The 20,390-nt window shown below is 39.6% G+C and overlaps 1 protein-coding gene across 4 annotated transcripts; it reads right to left on the minus strand.

Annotated features, from left to right (window-relative positions):
* Nucleotides 1–1,580: 1,580 nt before the first annotated feature.
* Nucleotides 1,581–20,258, minus strand: septin6 (septin 6). Of its 4 annotated transcripts, none has more exons than XM_053323396.1 (11): nt 20,208–20,258; nt 18,235–18,349; nt 16,365–16,560; nt 14,849–15,035; nt 12,809–12,970; nt 11,890–11,986; nt 10,198–10,366; nt 9,824–9,956; nt 9,522–9,712; nt 7,988–8,034; nt 6,069–6,397 (listed from the first exon to the last, which is right to left on the minus strand). In XM_053323396.1, exons 1-10 carry the CDS (start codon nt 20,235–20,237, stop codon nt 8,031–8,033), a joined length of 1,284 nt encoding a protein of 427 aa, XP_053179371.1. In that variant the 5' UTR covers nt 20,238–20,258; the 3' UTR covers nt 6,069–6,397; nt 7,988–8,030. The 4 variants fall into 4 exon arrangements, with proteins under 4 accessions (XP_053179368.1, XP_053179371.1, XP_053179370.1 ...); XM_053323395.1 differs by having other exon boundaries at nt 6,069–6,402; XM_053323393.1 differs by lacking the exons at nt 6,069–6,397; nt 7,988–8,034 and adding an exon at nt 1,581–3,444.
* Between the last annotated feature and the right edge of the window lie 132 nt (nt 20,259–20,390).

Raw genomic sequence — 20,390 nt, forward strand, 5'->3', positions numbered from 1 at the left:
ACATACCTGCTTCTCTTCCTCTCACTGGCCTCCTCCATCTCCAGCTTGACACCTGCTTTGGTGTATCTGAAGCCATACAATGTCTGGCCTAAGAGTGACTTCCATGATGTTCTCTGGGAATGTACTTGATTAGGATTTTTCATGGGGCACTTTTATGTACTTTTACTTAAATAAAAGATGTGAATACTTCTGCCACTATATCTGGACTGTTCAGTTGTGATGTTAAAACTAAAGTAGATAACATATCTTACTGCAACAATATGCAAAATGCAAAAGCTGAGAGTAATCTCAGATTCACTAAAAGCTGCAGCTGTCAAACAGAAGTCTTATCAAAAGATATTTTACATTTTTAGTTTATGTATATTGTTAAATTTGCAGCATTTTGTCAGTCTAATTGCTTCTCTTACCTTAATGTAGACATGGAGGTTAGTGTGTGTGTGTGTGTGTGTGTATCTCTTGTGCAAAGTGCATCACATTTGTGGATTATACATCAAATATTTGATCAGAACTGATTCCAAACTAGCTCTTGTAAATCAACATATGGGTCCTAACCTTAAAATTATATTTTCAATGAGCAAAAATAAACTTGACATTTAACCAACAGGGCTCACTGAACTTTTATGTAATTTGTTTGCAGCTGCTGTTTTGGCTCTATGTCAGTGTGTATGTGTGTAAGACAGGCAGCAACATACTTTCAGACATAAAAGACAGATCTATCACTCTTTAGTCCATATAAAATCATGAATAAAATTACAATAAAAATAGAAGATAAAAATAAAACCTGAACAACTATTGGAGAAATAGCAGCAACTTGAAGCATTCAAACCTCTTGGAAAAACACCCTGACACTTGCAGATAAGATGATCTGCAGGGAAACCATATATGGATATGGAGTGTGTGTTTCTCATATCTGCCTTGTGGTTTTATATTATCTTTTTTTTAACCAACATTACTGAGTTTTTTATTGTGTCCTAACAATTTCATGTATCCATGTATTTGTTATTCTAAACATTTTATGTTTAATTTTTGTCCTAAAAATGCAAAAACAGTTTAATCTTTCTTAAAATGTATTACAATTTTCTGCCATGTCATTTTCTCATCATGTATAATAACAATAAGACTTGAAATGTTATATTTGACAGTTGTGGGTTTTTTATTTGATGGAACTTCATTTTTGAACTATAAAAGCAGAGTTGGGAAACAGCAGCTAACAAGATAAATCATCTTTTGGAAGTGATGCCTCGTTAACAGGTTTACAGTACACACCACATTTAAATCATATTTAATGAAGAATATAAGGTCAGTTATGGTGCTGTACGTCATTGCTGTAACTTTATTTTGTGTTATGTGATACCTCTATGCCATTTAATTTTTGTTAAGAGACTTCTAGACTAACATTTCCATACATAAAGTAAATATTTCACAGTACAGACACTGACTGAGCAGATTTCAGATAACTTGAGTGCGTCTGTTGAAGAAAAACTAAACAGTACGAACAGGAGAATATTTTACACCACAATGAACTTAAAACACTTGCAAATAAAAGACAAAAACTTAATATGCTTGGATCACATTTTTTATTGAAAATGTACATCAATGGAATTAAACTAAAGTAAGATATTGAATAATTTGTAGTGTGGGAGAGTTTTTGACTACAAGAGGTGATGACTGATACTAGAAAAAATGTATGGCATTTTCTGACACCAAAATGTTACTTTATACTCGTCACGTCCAAAGATCATAGTAATAAACAACAAGTCTCCACTTCAATACACAAAATATATCCTTATAAATTATATAAATGCATGAGTATCTTTTTTTCATTTTTCTTTTTTTTTTTTAATACTCCTATCTGGGATTCAGTTCAACTCCACGTCATACTAATATTTGGCAAAAAAAGGGAGCTGAAATCAAAGGGCTGAGCAAATATACATTAATAATATGCACCATTGGAAGAAAAAAAAAATAACAGCAGTGAAGTTGAAATAGACTGCGAAAACAGAGTTATTTTAAGGGATAAAAACAAGCAGGTCAAAGGTCAAGATCACAGCTGTAACAAAATAAAAAGATGCATGCAAAATATAGAATAGGCTGTTGAATATTAAAGCACAATGTGTGAAAAAAAGGCCATTACATGTGACCTTCATGGTATCCAACAGTGACGTGTAAACATGGGCAGCATCGGATGAAGTGCTAAATATAAATATTGCTTTGGCTTTTGCATGATTACGACTCTAATTATGTCCTGTGAAGATGATCATTCGCTGATGTTCGGGAACCCTGGAAGCAGATTTGCATTTCAAACATGACTACTTCCCTTTTATGATTCAACACACACTTCATACAGTGCAGTAAGTGCATCTATCATTGATGAGTTTATCTTTAATCAGCAAGCCTAGATGTTCCTGTAACGTTTTATTCTAATGTGCATTTAAAAGATGAGTGCATAGTGCAGATCATTGCAATTCTGTTTCAAGTCCTGTAAAAGCGTGAACCCCTCACCGACGACTTCTACTGAATTACATTAACGACACTCTTTTATTTTATATACATTAAGACATGTTAGATTTGAATTGTGCCCGGGGGTTTTCCAACCTGCGCGTGCCTGGGTTTAGAGCTTCATTAGGTGGTCAGAAATACCATGCGAGTCCACATAAGGCCAACAAAAAGAGATGCGATGGGAGAGAATAAAAAAGGTTGATACAGCGAGAAGAAACAGGAAGAGGTAAAGGGTGCTTAGTTCTTGCTGAAGCTGCAATCCCCTCTTCAGGTGGTCAAGACAGATTAAAAGAAGCTGAAGAGACAAAGAGAAAGAGCCAGCTGTTAGAGGAGTCGGCAAAGCAGAAACGCTCACAAAAAGAGAGAATCTGAAGTGCATCTGATAGCAGTGAAGAAAAAAAGTTTATGCTTTATAATAAATACAAACTCTGAGGGTGATTAAAACAGTCATTCTAGCAGATAAAGTACAAATATATGAGAAAATATTGTGCCTACTGACAATGGTGCAACACTTTTAGGCTTTAAAGTAGGTGTTAAAATTCAACGTGATGTCTACATTCCCTATGAAGCCTTTCATTCAGCAAAAATGTAAATATACAATTCAAATATGACTTAAATGAATAAGTGCAATCACTACTGAAGTGGAAAAAGGTGTTAGTCACAGCAAAAACAGCAACAACAAACAAAAAAAAAACAGTACACATAAAAGCAATAAAGCAAGAATTAGCTCAAGGTGAAGTTAAGAGCTGCAGTGACACACAGATAACACATTAACCCTGTAGTATGCAGAGAAGGTAACTATTGAGAAAACCCTGAAGAATGGGAGAGGGGGGGAGTCCACAAAGCCTCTGGTCACATTTGAGGTACTCAGTACCCACAAAATGCTGGTGGTCCCTCAGCAAAGCTTGAGGGCTGAGGACCTACTCAGTGCAGAGCCAGGGATTACTGCAAAGGAAAAGTGAATACACACAGAGCAGTGAGCGGAGGATTAGGAGGAGGGAATGGCTCTTCTCTTCTTGTATGTTGTATTCTGGCATCATGTGGGACCAAAGTAGTGAAAAACACTGAATAACAACACAAGTCAACAGACACTTTGAGTTAAATATTCAAAAGCTGTGGGATACTTGTTTTGGTGAAAAGGGGAGACTTTACTAAAAACTTAATGATGTTTAACATTTATTTTTTATTATACCTTTTTTTTTTATTTAGTCTTGTTGACTTAGAGAGGAATATCTTAAATGAACCACAACCAACAGATCAAACACACCCACTGTCACCACTGTGGCTAATTTAAGTTTGATTTAATCTTATAAACATACATGCAAAGATCATTGCATCATCATCAAGTCTATAAAATATCAGAAAATAGTGAAAAATGCAGATCATGATTAGCAACTGAGGAGCTGAATGTTTGCTTAGAAAATGACGTAAACAATCGATGATCAGAGTAGCTGCCTGTTTCTATGCCGATGATAGACTCATTCATTAATCCTCTAATTGTTTCAACTCTAATTTATAGCAATATTTGTCATACACAATGATTATGGCCACAGTTGTAATATTCGGTGAAAAAATTTGGCCTTTATTGTCTTTTAAGATAATGTTTTCTTTTCTGTGTGACACTGATACAAACACACACTGGTCCCTGCAGGACAAAGGACATCATGATGAATGACTTTCAAATGTGCCTTCATGAAGAGTAAAAGTAAAAAGAAAGTTACAATTGCACTGACAACATATATATAGTTTTTTGTTCTTTTAAAAAACATCACATTTGTGTATAAAAAAAAAGTGCAAATGTGAAAGCTAATACAAGTATGCATGTATCACATGACAATGAATGAGGTATGGGAGAAGTGGCAAAGAGATTAGGCTCACATCTATTCATGCACGGAGCTAAAATGAAACAACATCAGCAAAGGGACGTAAATACCACAATAAGAAAAAACTGTCATGTTCGTTTTAAATCTAGAGTATAAATGGCTGAGGTAATATTTAGTCGAACCTTAAAGTAATAATCATTAAGATTTTCATGAAATGTCAAAACCCTTTTTTTAAAGCTCTAATAGGCAGACTACTTTTTATTGCTGCATTACAGCTATAGTTTTATCTCCCTGTCAGCTTCATTGTTTACTAAACACTTACTGCTGTAACTGCTTCACATTAATAGTTTTGAATTACGGTGCTCCCAGAGGGTCATGGACATTTTGAAGTGTTCGGAAAGAAAATATGCAATCCCTCACAGTATTTTGCATTCTCTTGAAATACATCTTTGTGTTCTGGATCAGCTCTATTTTACTGTGAATGGAGCATTAAGTATGCTGATATAGTACCACAGCCCGGTAGGCATGGATATGTGATTAGTGAAAGTAAACTTAACCAATTCTAAGATCAAGAGGTCTCACCATAAGAAAGCAGCGGTACTGTAACCTGCAGGACGCTGACGGTTTAACTCATGACCAGTTAATGTACTCTGCATGAATCACGATGGATCTATTCTACACCTCCAGGGCTGAAAAATGAAGTGCCAAAATCTGCAGTTCCTCCAATGGCCGCTTGAGGCTGGCTCCAAATACTAGCAGCTAGCAGCTTTAGGGTAAGCTCATCCCTCTCATCCAAATGTAGTCCCTTCTGGCTCCAAAAATCCAAGATGGCAACGGTCATAATTGCAAATTCAAGGCTTTAAAACGAGAGTCCACAAGCCAATGGGTGATATCACAGTGGCTATGTCTATTTTTATTTATTTATTTTATAGTCTGAGAGTTTAAATGTACAGACTCTAGCCTGTGAGTAAGAAAAAAGGATGTATGTGTGATTATCATAGAGGTGGAAACTCAGGAAGGCTGAACTATTGAAAGGGAACACAAAAGTATTGGGAGGTAAAAACACAAAATAAATCTTGCAGTGACCCCTGGGGGCCTCCGTACTGAACTGTCAAAGTGGCTTTAACAGTGAAAGTCACAGAAGACTCAGTGTTCATGTCAGATAAATTATCCTTGACAACGATCACTGATTAAAAATGCTTCTTTAAAACCAAATAGTATCGTTGTTTTTTGTATTTTTTTTGACAGCGCCAGTGTGAGCCGTTGACGACGAGCTGCATACGTACTTTTCAGCAAACTAACAAACTTTACTGTGCTCTGCTGTTGTGTAGAAGAATACAAACACTGTGTGCAGCATTAATCAGATTATGATTGCTCATGACATGACGGAAAAAGGAAATTATTGATTGGCTTCTTTACTAACACGAGGTTGTTTAGCTGCACTGTTAACTAATACAATGGTTGCTCTTATGCTATATGTATTGTATGTTGTATTACATCTGTTAAAAAACTGAATATGTGTTGTACAATCTAAGCATTTACATCACACACTGCTGTTGCATTGAGTTCATGAAATCACTGAAATTAGCCTGAATTAGTTTTATAGATCTACTGCAGATTTTACACCACACATACACACTCAGGTCCCGATGTTTGATGCATGTTTCGTTTTAGCCTCAACACAATTTCTGCCCATCACAACAGTAGTCATGTATGTTAATAATAAAAAAAGCACACTCCACCATGCAAAGAGTCACAAATAACAACAATGGTAGATTTATATAAAAAATAGACAAGCTGAATAATTGCTTGTACAAAAAAGAAAAAAAAAAAACACACATAATAGACAAGCATCATTCAGCTAACAAAAGGTGATGTGTAAAAAGGAGTCAAACTGATAGCAATGCCCGGGGTCTTCCAAAGAGCGGTGGGACATGTGGAGGGTTGAATAATGGAGGGGGGGGGGGGAGGGTTGGGTGAGGGTGAAGGTGGGGAGGGGGTACTGTAAAAGGATGATGGGGTGGAAACTCATTCACAGCAGGATGGTCACAAGGGAGCACTTTTCTACAGGAATCCTTCTCTGGAAATAAGAGAGATGGGCTGTTATTGCTTTCTTTGAGTTAAAACATCATCAGGACACACACTGTTTAACATCGCTCACATCACATCAACATTAGTGACTAGACGGCATTTAAAAAAAGGACATCATGCTATCAAGAATACTCAAAAAGTGTATAGAGGTGAGAGTGCACGTACATTGGTCTAGTTTTTGGCTCAGGAGCGTTGGCTGGACACAGTAATTTTAAATTAAGTGTTTTTTGGGGGTTTTCTTAGAGGCTTTGTCCCGCCTCTGCACTTTAAACAATGTATCGGATTGTGTCTCTCTCCCTCATTGCTCAGCAGACAGCAGCTTGCTTTCATCTATTTTAACAGTCTTGAGCTGCTTAAAGGAGTTTACAGATTGCAAGACAGATGTCTTCATTCACTTCTGCCCTCCCCAGTGGTTGAGCCTCAACAACATCTCTCTCTCTCTCTGTGGATTTGGCGTTTGTATCCAAACAGAAGGGAGGGGAGGCAGTAGGGGGTCGTCATATGGCTGTGAGATCAACAAAACATGTCATCTCTCTAAACAGAGATGGGCCCTGAGGCTGTTAGCTGCTCTGGTGTGACCTGTTAGTCTCAGTTCAGCCTTGAATGGCTCTTTGTGCAGAGGCAGGGCCGGATGGAGAGAGACTTGGGAGCGCCACAAAAAGGAGGCTGTTGTGGATTTAGGGAGACAGATGGGACAGTGCATCAAATGGGTGTGTGAGGATCTAATAAAGTGGTTGATTTAGAAGCTGGCGCGGGGACGATAAACACTTGCCAGCTCGAGGATATGATCGACACAGATGTTACAAATGAAACGGTGCGCAGGCACTTTCGCTCACTCCTGAATTACTGGAACCATTTCTCAAACTTTATCGCATTTAAAAAAAAATTTTATAGGCAAATTAAATCCATGAGAATTTAGATAATAGTTTTAACAGATTCAAAAAGATTTACCGGTATTGGATTATGATTAAACTCTAATTTGGAGATACAGAAAGGTGCAGGATCTGATTAAATCGTGGAGGAAAAGGAGAGTATCTGCACACTGGATGAAATCTCCCAAAACATCACCTTCAGGCCTGTAACTAACCATCATTTTCATTATCGATCATATCGGTACAGAAAATGTCAGTCAGTGTTTCCCAAAGTGACGCCCCAAATGTCTCGTTTTGTCCTGACCAGCTGTTCACAACACAAAGACATTAAGTTTACTGTCTCAGAGGGTAACTAAATAATATTCACATTTGAGGAAATGAAAATTTGGGGATATTCTTCTTAAAATAAAACCCCAAAACAGACTCAAAATGATTAATTGATGATCAGAAGTTCGCAACTAATAATTTAATTGACTAATTGTTGCAGTTCTAATTGAATTTCTTCAGTCCAATTAAGTTTTGGGTACATTCATTCAGTATATAAATACTCTCCATGTGCTCCTAACTTCTAATGTTGAATGTACATTTTAAAACGATTCTTTACCGATATTCCTGTAATGAAAACCCTTTTTGTTTTATCTAATTAAATCACAGTTACAGGTTTTTGTCTGGTGGTGGTGTAACTCAAGAAGGGGGCCTTACCAGAAAAGGTGCCTCATGCAGCATGCAGCAAGTGTGGGAGGAGTTAACTGGAAAACATTATGGATGCAACATAGGTGACACATGCACTCACAGGACAGATTCACATCTACACAACATGCAGTAAATCATTAACTGTCTTCTGGGAACTGACGTAAAGCCTGAAGGTTAAGTACAGACAGATAGACGTCATTGTTATCCTTCTAACACTCTGGAAGGGCAAAAAATTCCCTTGAGTTTGTTTTGATCAGTGACCCACAGACAAAGCTGAAGATGCACAGCAGCCCTTTTTGGATGAGGAATGTTCCAGGCAGAGCTTATAGAGGGAAAAAAAGTGGCTGTGAAGAAAATAAATTAAAACAGGAGAGAAATAAAGCAAAAAAAACAAAACAAAACAAAACAACAACAAACAAACAAAAAAAACCTTCTCAGTGCAAGTGTCTTCTTCCTTTTCTAACAGGCACAGAGTCACATCAGCTTCAACGCACAACCAGGACGGACCAAAAATGTCCATATTTGAATACATCTGGACACAAACACTGCCTCCAAACATGGACCATACTGTGGAGAACAGTCTTGTAAATCCATAATTTAATTAATATAAATATAAATATGGGGGGCAACAGAATCAGTCAGAGAGCCTAAGAAATGATTTAGAGAATGTGGAGAGGCATTAAAACCAGAGTACTGGAATTGCCATATTTATTTTTAATGTTCAAGTTATTGTAACTGTCCAGTAATTGTTAACAAAATTGTAATAAAGTTGTTTATAGTATTTAGTTTTATGATGGTTTTTGGTCACGCCATTGGCAACATTTAATTGCAGAGTGATGATTTCCGACTGCAATGCACTCAAACAGCTTATAGTTGGCTTCCTTTCAACTATGTAGATGAGGACAGTTGGTGAGTTTCACTTCTCTTTCTCTCTCTCTCTGCTCCTCTTATTTTTCCACATTGGTGATAAATTATGAATTCTGGTCAGCTCTCCTAGCGTGGATTGTAGTGCTGACAGTATTATCTATTATTACATGGAGGGTAAACTGGAGCATTTATCCAGAGCTGAATGAGAGTCTTAGCCGTCTTTCATTTCCTGTGTGCCTTAAATTATAACAACTCTCAGGTGGATTTGTTAATGAGTGACAGAGAAACCACTGAGCGCTCGGTGATATTAATGGAAGAGATCCAAACTGAGTGTTCTGACTGCAGCATGTGTGCACAAAAAAAGAAGTGAAAAGAGTTTGCATTTTTTTGTCAGGAAACATCTACATATTTTTGCCTGTGAACAAACAGCAACGTCGGATGTACATATGGACCCCAAAGGCTGTTAAACAATGGTATCCATGTCCTGGTGTGAACCCAAACATAAACACAGAAGGCAATTGTTTTAACAGTTCTCAGAAAGGCTGAAACGTCAGTGCAATAATGTGAGGCCATTTTCCTCCCAGGTTCACGATATCCAGGCTTTTCAGATTTTCACTGGAGGTGGTCGTTTGCACCTGTGATGTGAGGATAAGACATTGAAGAGAACAATACTTACTTTTTCCTCTCTTTGTCCCTCTTGAGTGTGGTGGAGCCCCCTGCCTGCTGAGCTTGGTTCTGCAGGAGCTCTGCAGCAGTCTTTTTCTGTTTGAACATGTTGAGCTCGTCGTCCAGGGACTTCTTCTTCTCCTCCAGTTTCTTTTTCTCGTCCTGGTGGAGCTTCTTCAGACGGTCAAACTTCTCGTGCAGCTATGAGACAGTGACAGAGGAAGCAGTGATTTTATGTCAGTCACAACAGGAACAGCAATTACTGTAGCTTCAAACTGATGTGTGTGGATGAGGCAGGATAACGATGCACACCTCTTTCTCTGCTTCTTTGAGCTCTGCCTCCTTTTCTTTAACTCTTTGGACGAACATTTGCCTCATTTCTTCTTCCTTCTTCTGCAGCTCACCCATGAACTCATTCCTCTTGGCTTCATATGTCTCCTGCAGACTGGAAGAGGAAAAACGAGAAAGAGAACTAAAATTAAACACAGAAGCAATCCACTGTGTTTGATCACTGCGCACTAAATGTAGGAAACAAATAAAAATGATGTCACGGGCAAAATAATAATTAATCTTAATACTAAAAAGGTTTAAATGATGAATAGAAGCAAGAAATTCAGAAAAAAAGAAGATATATGTGGAGAGGAAGAAGGTTAAAAGCTGTAAGAAAGTCGTCTTGAGTCTCCTACCTGAAGGGCTTGCTGTCAGGGTCCGTGTCCTTAAAGCCCATCTCCTCCAGCTTGCAGCGGCGGTAGAGCTCGTAATGGCGCGTGTGAGTCTGCTCTCGCAGGTCTTCCATGTTCACTCTGATCAGCATTTCTCGCAGTTTGACGAAATCACAGTGATTCTCATTTTCCACTGCGAGAGACACACAAGTGACACACACACACACACACACACCACATCAGATGGCATCACATTCATTATGGATTATTAGTAAATGTCCGGCAGCAGAAACAAACATCAAGGAACATTTGCACGATATCACATCTTATAGTAATCTCTCAAGGACCTTTCATGGCTGCAGTGATTCACAATTGTTGAAAAACATTTTATACCGCCGCTGACTGCTGACCCCCTCACTCCTCTTGATGAGCCGGTCGGCCGCGAGTGATCAACAACTTCAGAAGAAACGCATTTCTGGCAATCAGCTAAGCTAAAAACAAGTCTGTGTTAGTCTTGACAGTAAAGGAGCTGGGAGGAACAAAAGAGTGGGATTCAACTCTTCTTTGTTTGGGAGGGGAGTGGGAGGAAGGGAGGGGTTTTATTTAGTGTGGTGTGTTAAAACAAAATGTTCTAAATAAATAAAAATGTTAAAACTGAGAAGTCGGTGCTCATCGTCCCTTTTTCTTGTTTCTATATTGAGTTTATATTGTAAGGTGAACCCAGGACGCTCAGTTACAATACGATAACACTATTCTATACCTCTTACAGACACCCGAGACTACACACGCCCCCCTGGACTAGCCTAGTGGAGACCTGCTCTCTCCTAGTTTAATTCATCATCACTTCAGAGAGTAATCCACAGATGCACCAGAACAAAACTGAGCAGTGTTCATGTCCTGTGGCCTCTCTATTGATCCTCCTAGACTGAACCAAGCACCGCGTTCCCACATACCATGTGACATCATGTGAGTACACATGCGAGCACACGGTGTGAGGTAAACAGACCCAATGTCAGATAACGCCTCGGGTCAGAAATATTACACAGTGTAGCCTGTGAGCATTACGGCAGTGATATGTAATTCAGCACGTTGAACTCCAAATGAAACAATGACTGTGAAGTTAAAGTGCTGACTTACAGCTGAGTGTATTCTCATCTGTACAAACAAATCAGTGTAGGAGTTGTAGTCGTATTAATGGATAAAAAAGGCTAAAATTAAATATATTAACCGACACAAAACTGTCCACATCCTTATGGACTGCACTGTTCTATGGCTATGTGTGTCAGATAGGGGAAAACCACACCACCACCCACAGACAGCCCTCAGACTACAGAGAGTTCTCATATAACCAAAGACTAGTAACTCCTTGTAACTTGAGCTCGGCCACACATTTCTGATACTCTCATGAGCCAATACGTACTTAGTGTGTGCTTGCTATTTGCAAATACATTATACTTTATCTGTTATGGATTGATGAAGCAAGTCAATAACAAATCAATTGAAACATCTTCATTGACGTAAATATCAGTCAGAGCTCAGAGCAGCAGCAGCACTAACATACAGCATAATGACAAAGAGAGAGCGAGAGAGAGTGCTGTGTGGAGATGAGGTTATGTAACTGATTATCTACTAGTTTGCTGTAGTTTGAACCGAGGAGGAGTACAAGGGGAGAGAGTGCGTTCTCATTTCCTGTGCAGGATGTGACCCAGGACTTACCCTGCACCGTCCCCCAGGGGTACTGCCTGGCCTTCACCATCTTGTTCCCGATCTTCACTTCTTCCGTGCTGCCTACCACGGCGAACGGCAAATGGCTCTGTGGAGCAAGATAAAAAGCAAAGGTTTGATATACTGCTGTCCACACCTGAGAGATCAGCAGATTCTCCTTACTGTCCCTCCACGGAGCATCACGTTCCCTGACAAAACTTAACATTTACACTATATACTTTTTATTACTGTAAAATCTGAGTGTTATCAAAACTATCTCACTCATATGTGAGGAATCAGGACATCCTATACACAGCAAAGGATCCCTAAGCAGTGTTGAAGTCATTAAGACAATTGAAAAAATATATTTTTTGTTTTCATGTAATTCAACCACTTACAGCTGATTCTCAGAGATTCAGATATAATGTACGACCTTTTACGAGAACAAAGCTGCGTTCAGACTCTGCATCAAGAGCTGAGAAGAAACGGTCTAACAGCATCAGTCAGGGAGAGGTACGGCAGTTCATAAACAGCTAAGTGAGTCTTGGCCTGTCTGTCAGTGGACACAGGCTTTTTCCCACACTGCCGGCTTCCTGCAGGGTGAGCTGGCTGATTGTGCCGCTCTGGACACACTCCTCCCCAAGTGGGGCGGCTTCCGGACAGCCCGAGCAGACACAGACGATGCCTGTCCTGATTCTGCATCACATGTTGTTTATGCCGGGACACATAACAGAATTTATTATGAAATTACAAGAAAGACAAGAAAGACAAGAAGCCTACTGCACACACACACACACACACACACCACTGCATGTCCTAAAAACTGAAATGAGGATTCAGCTTGACCAAACATGACCTGAAACATCATCTTTAATATGAGTGAAGCTGCATGTAGTGTGATAGAGACAGAAAGCCAAGTTGTAAGCCTTACGTTCATCGTGGAGTTGATCTCCGCCACGGACTCGTCATCGGTGGGAAACTGGTAGATCTGCACTCCGTTGCTGACGAGCTCGCTGGTGATTTTGATTTTGAACTTCGCCAGCTCGCTCTTGGAGATGGCATCTGACTTGGCGACGATTGGAATAATATTGACCTACAGTTGAGAAATGAGGAAAGAATGAATGCAGGCCGACAAAACGGCGATGCTCTCGGATATGCAGCTAAATTTAGTCTTTACTTCTAGATGTCTGTCAGTTGCAACTTTTCTTCACCTCCGTTTGTGTAGTCCAAATTTAGAAATCTTAGAAACTTCAGAGCTGTTCTGTATTGAAAGGTGAAATCATGTTACAAATAAATAAAATCCGGCCTTTTAGAGTAACAGAATATTTATACTATGCAAATTTATTTCACTAGTTGAGTCACTGGTTGTAAAGGTTTTTAGTGGTGATTTAAAATGCTGATTCTTTTCATCTTGACAACATACCACAGTATCTCTATCTAGCTCCAGGATCTCTGCGAATAAGGTCTTTGTGCATGGCAGACTTTTATACACATTCTCAAGCATCGAGGTAAAAATAGACAAACGCAGCAAAGGGAGCAGCAGGCTTCCATCTCCTGCTCCAGATCTCTTAAAAAGCTCTACAAATGTGGCGTTAAGAGTCAGAATCCAACGACTTCAACAACATTTACGTAATTCACGTTATCAGATGATGGAGAGAGAGAATGATAGAGAGAGGAAGGGAGGGGAACGGGCAGGGTCATTCTCATGTATGTACTTACAACCACACTTTCACTCCCACACAAACTATGTTCACTGTGCCGTGTCGCCTACACAATCCCAAATCATTTGCTGTCCAACAAGAGCGGGCCCCTTTAACAAATAGCACGGGACCTTTGGGGTCATGTGAATAAAAAAATACTTTACTGTACCCCCGAGTCCAGTGAGGGTTTTAGTGTTGCTCAAGGATACATCAGCAGAGCACTGTTTGAACCCCCCCCCTAGGTGGATGTGTAAACACAGGAGGCTCTGCTCTGGATCACGCTGTTGCGAGCGTTTGCCGGAGGGCACAGCTGCTCTGGCAAACACTGAGCAGCCTCTTTGTACAAAAGCCAGGGCATCCATGCAAATAAACTACCGGGGAAACGACCTCACAAAAAAAAGAAAGAAGGAAAAAAAAACGAGGCTGCAGTGACTGAGCTGACTGCATTTCACAGCTGACCTACACCAACGCAGTAACAAGACTAAAGCCAATCTGCATTGAGGCAGACGGCCTGGAAAAGGTTTATGACCCATGACAAGAGGAGATGGATTAAATGCTGCAAACAGCAGTGCAGCACCAGAGGATTTACCCACAGTGTGTGTATGACGTGCTACAGTAAATCTATCAGTGCTCACAGACATTATAACAGTTACTCTTTAACATCGTCCTGCTGTGATGTGACTGTCTTCACTTAATGCTTTAAAAAATAACCAGGTATATTTAATGTATGAATCCTGCACAGCTACAACTAAACTACAAGAGGTATACGAGAGTCATTAGTAACTCTAACAGGAACAAACAGGAATTGATTTGGCATTGGAAACATCCAGGAGTGAAAGTGGGTCTCTGAACTTATCACCCCCTGGCTTCCACATCAACAGAACAAAGCAGACTGAAAACACTACTAGGGCTGGGAGATAGTCAGAGATAAAACCAAATATCACAATATATTTGAACAAATACCTGGATATCGATATTGCAGCAATATTGTAAGGATGACTATCTGTGCTTTTACAAAATATTTACACAATTAGATTTTTGATAAATAATCATCAGTCATTTGGATATAATGACAAAATGGGTAAAGACAAATAATAGAGCAGCTACAACAGTCTGGTAAGTTAAAGATATTACATCATTTTGATGTAATGCTGCCTTTAGTCTAGCCTTATATCACGATACCAATATAATATCGATACATTGTCCGGCAGCCCTAAACACTACACATAAAAATGGACATCACTGGTTGGATGAAGCGAAGTGAAGCTCACCTTGCTGTCGAGTTTTTTCATGGTCACCAAGTCCAGGGATTTCAGCGAGTGTCCCGTGGGAGCGATGAAGTACAGGCACGCGTGGATGCGGGTGTCATGGTAACTGTGTAGCGTGCGCTTGATTTTCAGCTCCTCCTGTAGATATGCTTCGAACTGGGCGTCGATAAACTCCACAATGGACTTGTAGCTGTCAGAGCGAGAAAGAAAAGAGAGAGAAGCGATTTTAGCATTTTCTTTCTTTTGTAGTACAAGCATCACAGCTACAGTATATTACAAAAGGTTAAATCCGCTGGTTGGAAACAGAAACACTGTCTCCTTTCAAAAGTTCCTCCATGAAGAGAAATGCAAACAAATTAGATTTTGGAGCATGTGGACTCTTATCCCAAAAATCCATCGTGCTGCCTTCAGTCGTTTCATGTTTATTTCATTCAGGCGATCCTCCTCATCAAGTCAGGAAACATTATGTGACCACATTTTAATAGTAGGTGCACTCTTTCTTCACTTGCTTTGTATCCTGCTTTTTCTGCACAATAAAAACAGGAAAAAACAACAAAGAAGCCTCTGAAAGATGTAAGTGATGAAGACCGGTGCCCTGATGTGTCATTTAACACTGGATGTTAGAGATAAATAGAATCTGTATGTGCATATATTTAAAATACGGACACATAGGTATCATGGAGTTTGTCTCAGTTTACTGCCGGTATTTAATAATCAGCCGCCTGAATGCATCATCATTTATAGTTTCTGTGAGTCCAGACTGTCTCATTTGTGGAGGAGGTGCAGACTCTCTAACCTTCAGGACCTGTTTTACTACATTGTGTCCATCTTAGAAGCTCCAACCCAAAAAAATGAGCATCACTTAATAAATGACTGCACTCATTAGTAGATCATAAAAACTGTCAATCATTTTAACTCAGCTGACTAATCAATGTATTCATTCAACACTACTCATAAACCTGAATCGGGACACACGCTGTAGGAAACGGACATAAGTAAAATATGTGTGACTCATTGAGGACAGGAAGGAGGCGTCCGCCCTCCCTGACAGGCGGAGTACATACCGTAGAATATTCTGCTGGTGGCCGCTCATATGCCTGAGTGTGTGTAAAATGCAGTTTCCTCCGTCATCAACAACTTGATGATGAGTGGAGCGTGAAACTTGGAGACTCCGGCCCCGCCATTGACCTTGCACAGCTATGGCTCACATCACATCATCCTCACCCTAAATTTGCCTCATGGGCATTTCAGAGGGCGAGCTTTGTAAGAAAATCTAATGTGTGATCAAATGTTTCAGATCTACTTGAGACGGAGACACACTGAGGGAACATTTGGATCAACTGAATGAAACTTGAGCTCAGAAAAAGGCTTAGAGCGCTCATGGAGTAATTGTTTGGGAGGAATATTGGATTTCTTACTTAGAAAAACCCAGTAAAAAAAACAAAAGTGTAAGATGTCACTCCATCAGACCAACAGAGCAGACTTTGACCTCTTGCTCGGGTGTGACAGAGGGATTTACCTGTCTTCTTTATTGATCTGGTCTCCGAAGCCCACGGTGTTAACCACAGTGAGTTTGAGACGTACGTTACTCTCCTGGAGCTCATAGGTGTTGGATTTGAGCGTGACTCCCGGCTGGTTGTGCTGGGTGGGCTCGCCCTCAAACTTGGTGTTGAACAATGTGTCCATGAGGGTGGATTTCCCCAGACCCGTCTCACCTGGACAACACAGAGAAAACTGTTACTGTTATGTCATATTCATATTTTTTTATACATTTTATCATTTGAATCAATCAGATTTTGTCCTCTTCACCTCCACTTACATGACATGTTCTGTGATTTTACTTAAATTTAATATTTACACTTTTATTGACCACGTGTCAATAAAAGTCAAAGCAACAAGAGAAGAAGTTGTCTAATAAAGTGAAAGAAGATTCAGTGTGACATGTTGAAGATGCTTCAAACTAAACATATTATTTACAAAATGTGTGCTGCCACAAACGAAGCTGAAGTAGCTGCTTATTAGCTGATGTGTTCTGACATCCACTTACTGTCAGATGACTCAGTTACAGAGCTCCCTCTGTATGAAAGGCTATTTTTATTCCTCACAGCATGGCCTACAGTCGAAGCATGTTAGCCCATTTTTACAGAGTACCTCACTATGTTAAAAATCTCTAAACTTTCTCTCCAGAATAAAAAGTCACTGATGCAACAAGATTGTTCTTGTTTCTGAGCTCCATTTAAGTCACTTTGTAGTCTCATGCTTGAGTGAATTTGGCTTGTTTGGAGAAGCCACAGACTCATGCTGGAGAGGTCAAAGCTAATGTCTAAAATGAGGATTAGAGCTTTCTGAAATTACAAATGTCACTCATGTTTGAGCTTGATGGAGCCACATCACATTTTTTCTTCCCTCTTTGTTAAACCACAACAATGATCACATTTCTTTGCTCCACTAAGTGCTTCTACTATTACATTTTATATGACGTTTTTTATATTATATCATGTTTTATTCTACTGTGCGATGCTGTAATTATGAGACACACGACAGCTCTCACAAAGTGCAGCAGAAGATGTAAATCCCCTGCAACATTTTGCTTCCATAATCTTGAATAAGGTATTAAGCTGATTGTAAATCTTTAATCAACAGATAGATAATAATAATGAAACTACATCTAACAGATCACATATAACAGATATCATACAGTGTGCTATGAGTCCACAGACTGTTAAACAATAGCTGCTGCGTTTGGAGCAGTAGTAAACAACAAAATGAAAAAGCAACACTGCCAGAAATATCATTTGCAAGATATCAACTGAGAATGTAGAGCTCAAATGTGTTAAACATTTGCATGAGGGTGTGCAAAAAACATCTGTGAGGACCGCACTGACATATGCACCAAGTCTTCTTCTGTGCTTAATACAACTAGAAAACAAAATGTAGAATTCATGCTCCAGAAAATGAAAATGTGTGTAAAGGTTCATTTCAGGTTCAAAACTGAAGTATTGTCGGAATCTGTGCAATAGGCAGTAATGCAGTGTTGCCTAAAACCACCGTGACTCTAAGTAAAACTGGCCTTCATTGATAAAAATCTGCTGAACAAAAACATCTCAGTATGGTGCAATTTAATGCAACAGCACCACAAACTGCAGCCATTTCACACCAAGAGGAATTAGTTTTGCATGATCATTTCTGAAAGTCTTGTTTTGAAGACAGAGCATCTTACTCATCGTGTCAGCCGACAACTGACTCGCCCAGAGGAATGAAAGCGGGTCAAACATCGAGCAAACTGCTTTGCATCTTGTGGAGAAGCCTGAGACTCAATGAAGCAAATAAGTCGTCCTTCGGAGTGAGAAGAGACAGAGGAGGAGCATTTTCACGCACGATACACTCACCAACGCAGAGGATGTTGAAGCAGAATCCGTGATTGACAGACTTGTTGACCAGCTGGTCTGGCATGCTGTCAAAGCCGACATGGCCTGCAAGAGGTACGGCACGAGCACCCTCTCCCTAAACAAAAAGAAACAACATAAAACAAGTGAATCACAGGACACATTATACCTTGACTATAATTTCCTTTCATGCCTCTAAACATGCACAATATTTCCTCCCTGACTCTCTACACCGTACATTTACATCTCACTGATTGTTGAAAAAAAAGACATACTCTCAAATTAACACCACATTTAATTCACATTAGTCTCTGAGACATGCTTCAGGTGCAATGTAACCGACTTCCTGTTTCCTGTATGACTCTCTTCCCACAGTCGAGACAGTTGAAACCACTATGTACATATATGGGTAGGTATCGCTGTTGCTTTTAAGACAATTGCAAAAACAACAAAAAGGAAGCGAGTGAAAGCTTTAGAGAAAATATACATTTGAGTTAAAAGCTGATCATGAATGCAAAAACATGCATTTTGAAACTACAAAAATGAAAAAGAATCAAAGAGTCTGTTTATTACTGCCATCGCCGTCTGTGTCAGACCTGAACCTTTAAACTCTCTATTTCTGGCTTGTTTTCGTTCACCCTCACTCTACTATTACACCGTTTGTACACCAAACACATGAGTGTAAAAGCACTATTGTGTTGTTACATGAGCGTGTGGGCGTGTGGCTGGTGGTCGAGCATCTCCATCTCCTCAAATCCCATTTCTGCAGCCTACATCTAACATTATGAGGTGTAGGAAAGCAAAGAATTTAGATTATACGGCGAAGCAAAAGCTCTCCGGCAGCTAAACTTCAGCCAACCGACCATTATGTGGCTTAACATAACACAGTTGCTTTCCAATGTGGCCTGAGCTTTGAGAGGAAAACATTCCAGTTGAGGTTCAATTCAAAATAACCAGACAAGCTGATGCTAGTAGACAGTTGTGGATTATTTGGATAGTTGAAATTGGGGTTTGAACAGCTGAGGGACTATTTGGAAAACTGAGGATAATGTCACTGGACAAACAGCCTTTACTATTTAAGCTTGCAAGTGTAACATTCCTCAAATTATTCCTGCTCTTAGCAAGACACTCACAGCCAAGTTACACACCGCGGGGTTTTTCATTTCATTCATTGAGCCGCAAAAAGGGATATCAAGCTGCAAAACATCGCTATTCTGAGCACTTTCTCTGGGTTTGGTGGCTTCTTTTTTTCCCTTTTTTGGGGGGCCAAACAAAAAAGAAATCCAGGGAAACATAACACATGCGTCGCAAATTGCAGGCCTTAAAATGTCTATAACCAGCCATAATCTGCTTTTATTTTTTCCTGTTTTCCCCCCCTATACACATCAGACAACGCCCGACTGAAAGTTAACGGGACTTGCATGAAACAACATAACGGAAATGAACACCGTAGCTGTGCTGAAATGGGGGCGTTCAAGAATGAATGGCCTACCGATGGCTTTATGGTAGGTGATCGTTTTTCGACGTGAGCTAACACAGTTTTTACTATACACTATACATGTTCCATATATTTAAATAACGCCACACTGAGCATCAATCGTTTTTGGTTTGGTTTTGTTGGTCAATTTTAGCTACTGATTCAATCACAGGAAAACCTGCTGCAGGCGTTAGCTCATGAAACACAAAATAACCTTAATGGGGTTTTTTTTTAAACTGAAAGCTTAGCAACTTAGAACTTAGCAACACTGAAATCGGAAGTCATGAAATATATAATAAAAGGCATTTTTTAAGATTTTTACTGCGTTGCAGTGAATTTTTTGGACGAGAATATAACGATAACCATGAAAAGCGGGTGGTGACTAACTTCCGAGAGCTGTTTCAAATTACATTCTCTATGAAAATTATATTTAGGGCCTATATTTAGACATTTTAAGACATTCATATTTAGACAAATAAAATAGGCTAACGTTACTCACCGCTTGCCTTGCTATCTCAGTTGACGCCATGGTAATAGCCGTTAGCCGGAGGACGAGCCCTCTGCTGAAGCTGCACAGTGACACCGAAAGATGGCCTACTAGGAATGTACCACTGCACGACGGGCTACTTTCTTTGTATATTAGTAGGTAACGTTACTCATATGGAATGCTGTTTGGTGAAAA

This window comes from Scomber japonicus, chromosome 8 (assembly GCF_027409825.1).
Source record: "Scomber japonicus isolate fScoJap1 chromosome 8, fScoJap1.pri, whole genome shotgun sequence".
Lineage (NCBI taxonomy): Eukaryota > Metazoa > Chordata > Actinopteri > Scombriformes > Scombridae > Scomber > Scomber japonicus.

Coding starts and splice junctions, on each gene's coding strand:
- septin6 (XM_053323393.1), bottom strand. CDS start 20,237: ATGGCGTCAACTGAGATAGCAAGGCAAGCG. Junction 16,561..18,234: donor CTTCAACATCCTCTGCGTTG/GTGAGTGTATCG, acceptor TGTGTTGTCCAG/GTGAGACGGGTCTGGGGAAA. Junction 15,036..16,364: donor CAGATCAATAAAGAAGACAG/GTAAATCCCTCT, acceptor TCGCTCTGACAG/CTACAAGTCCATTGTGGAGT.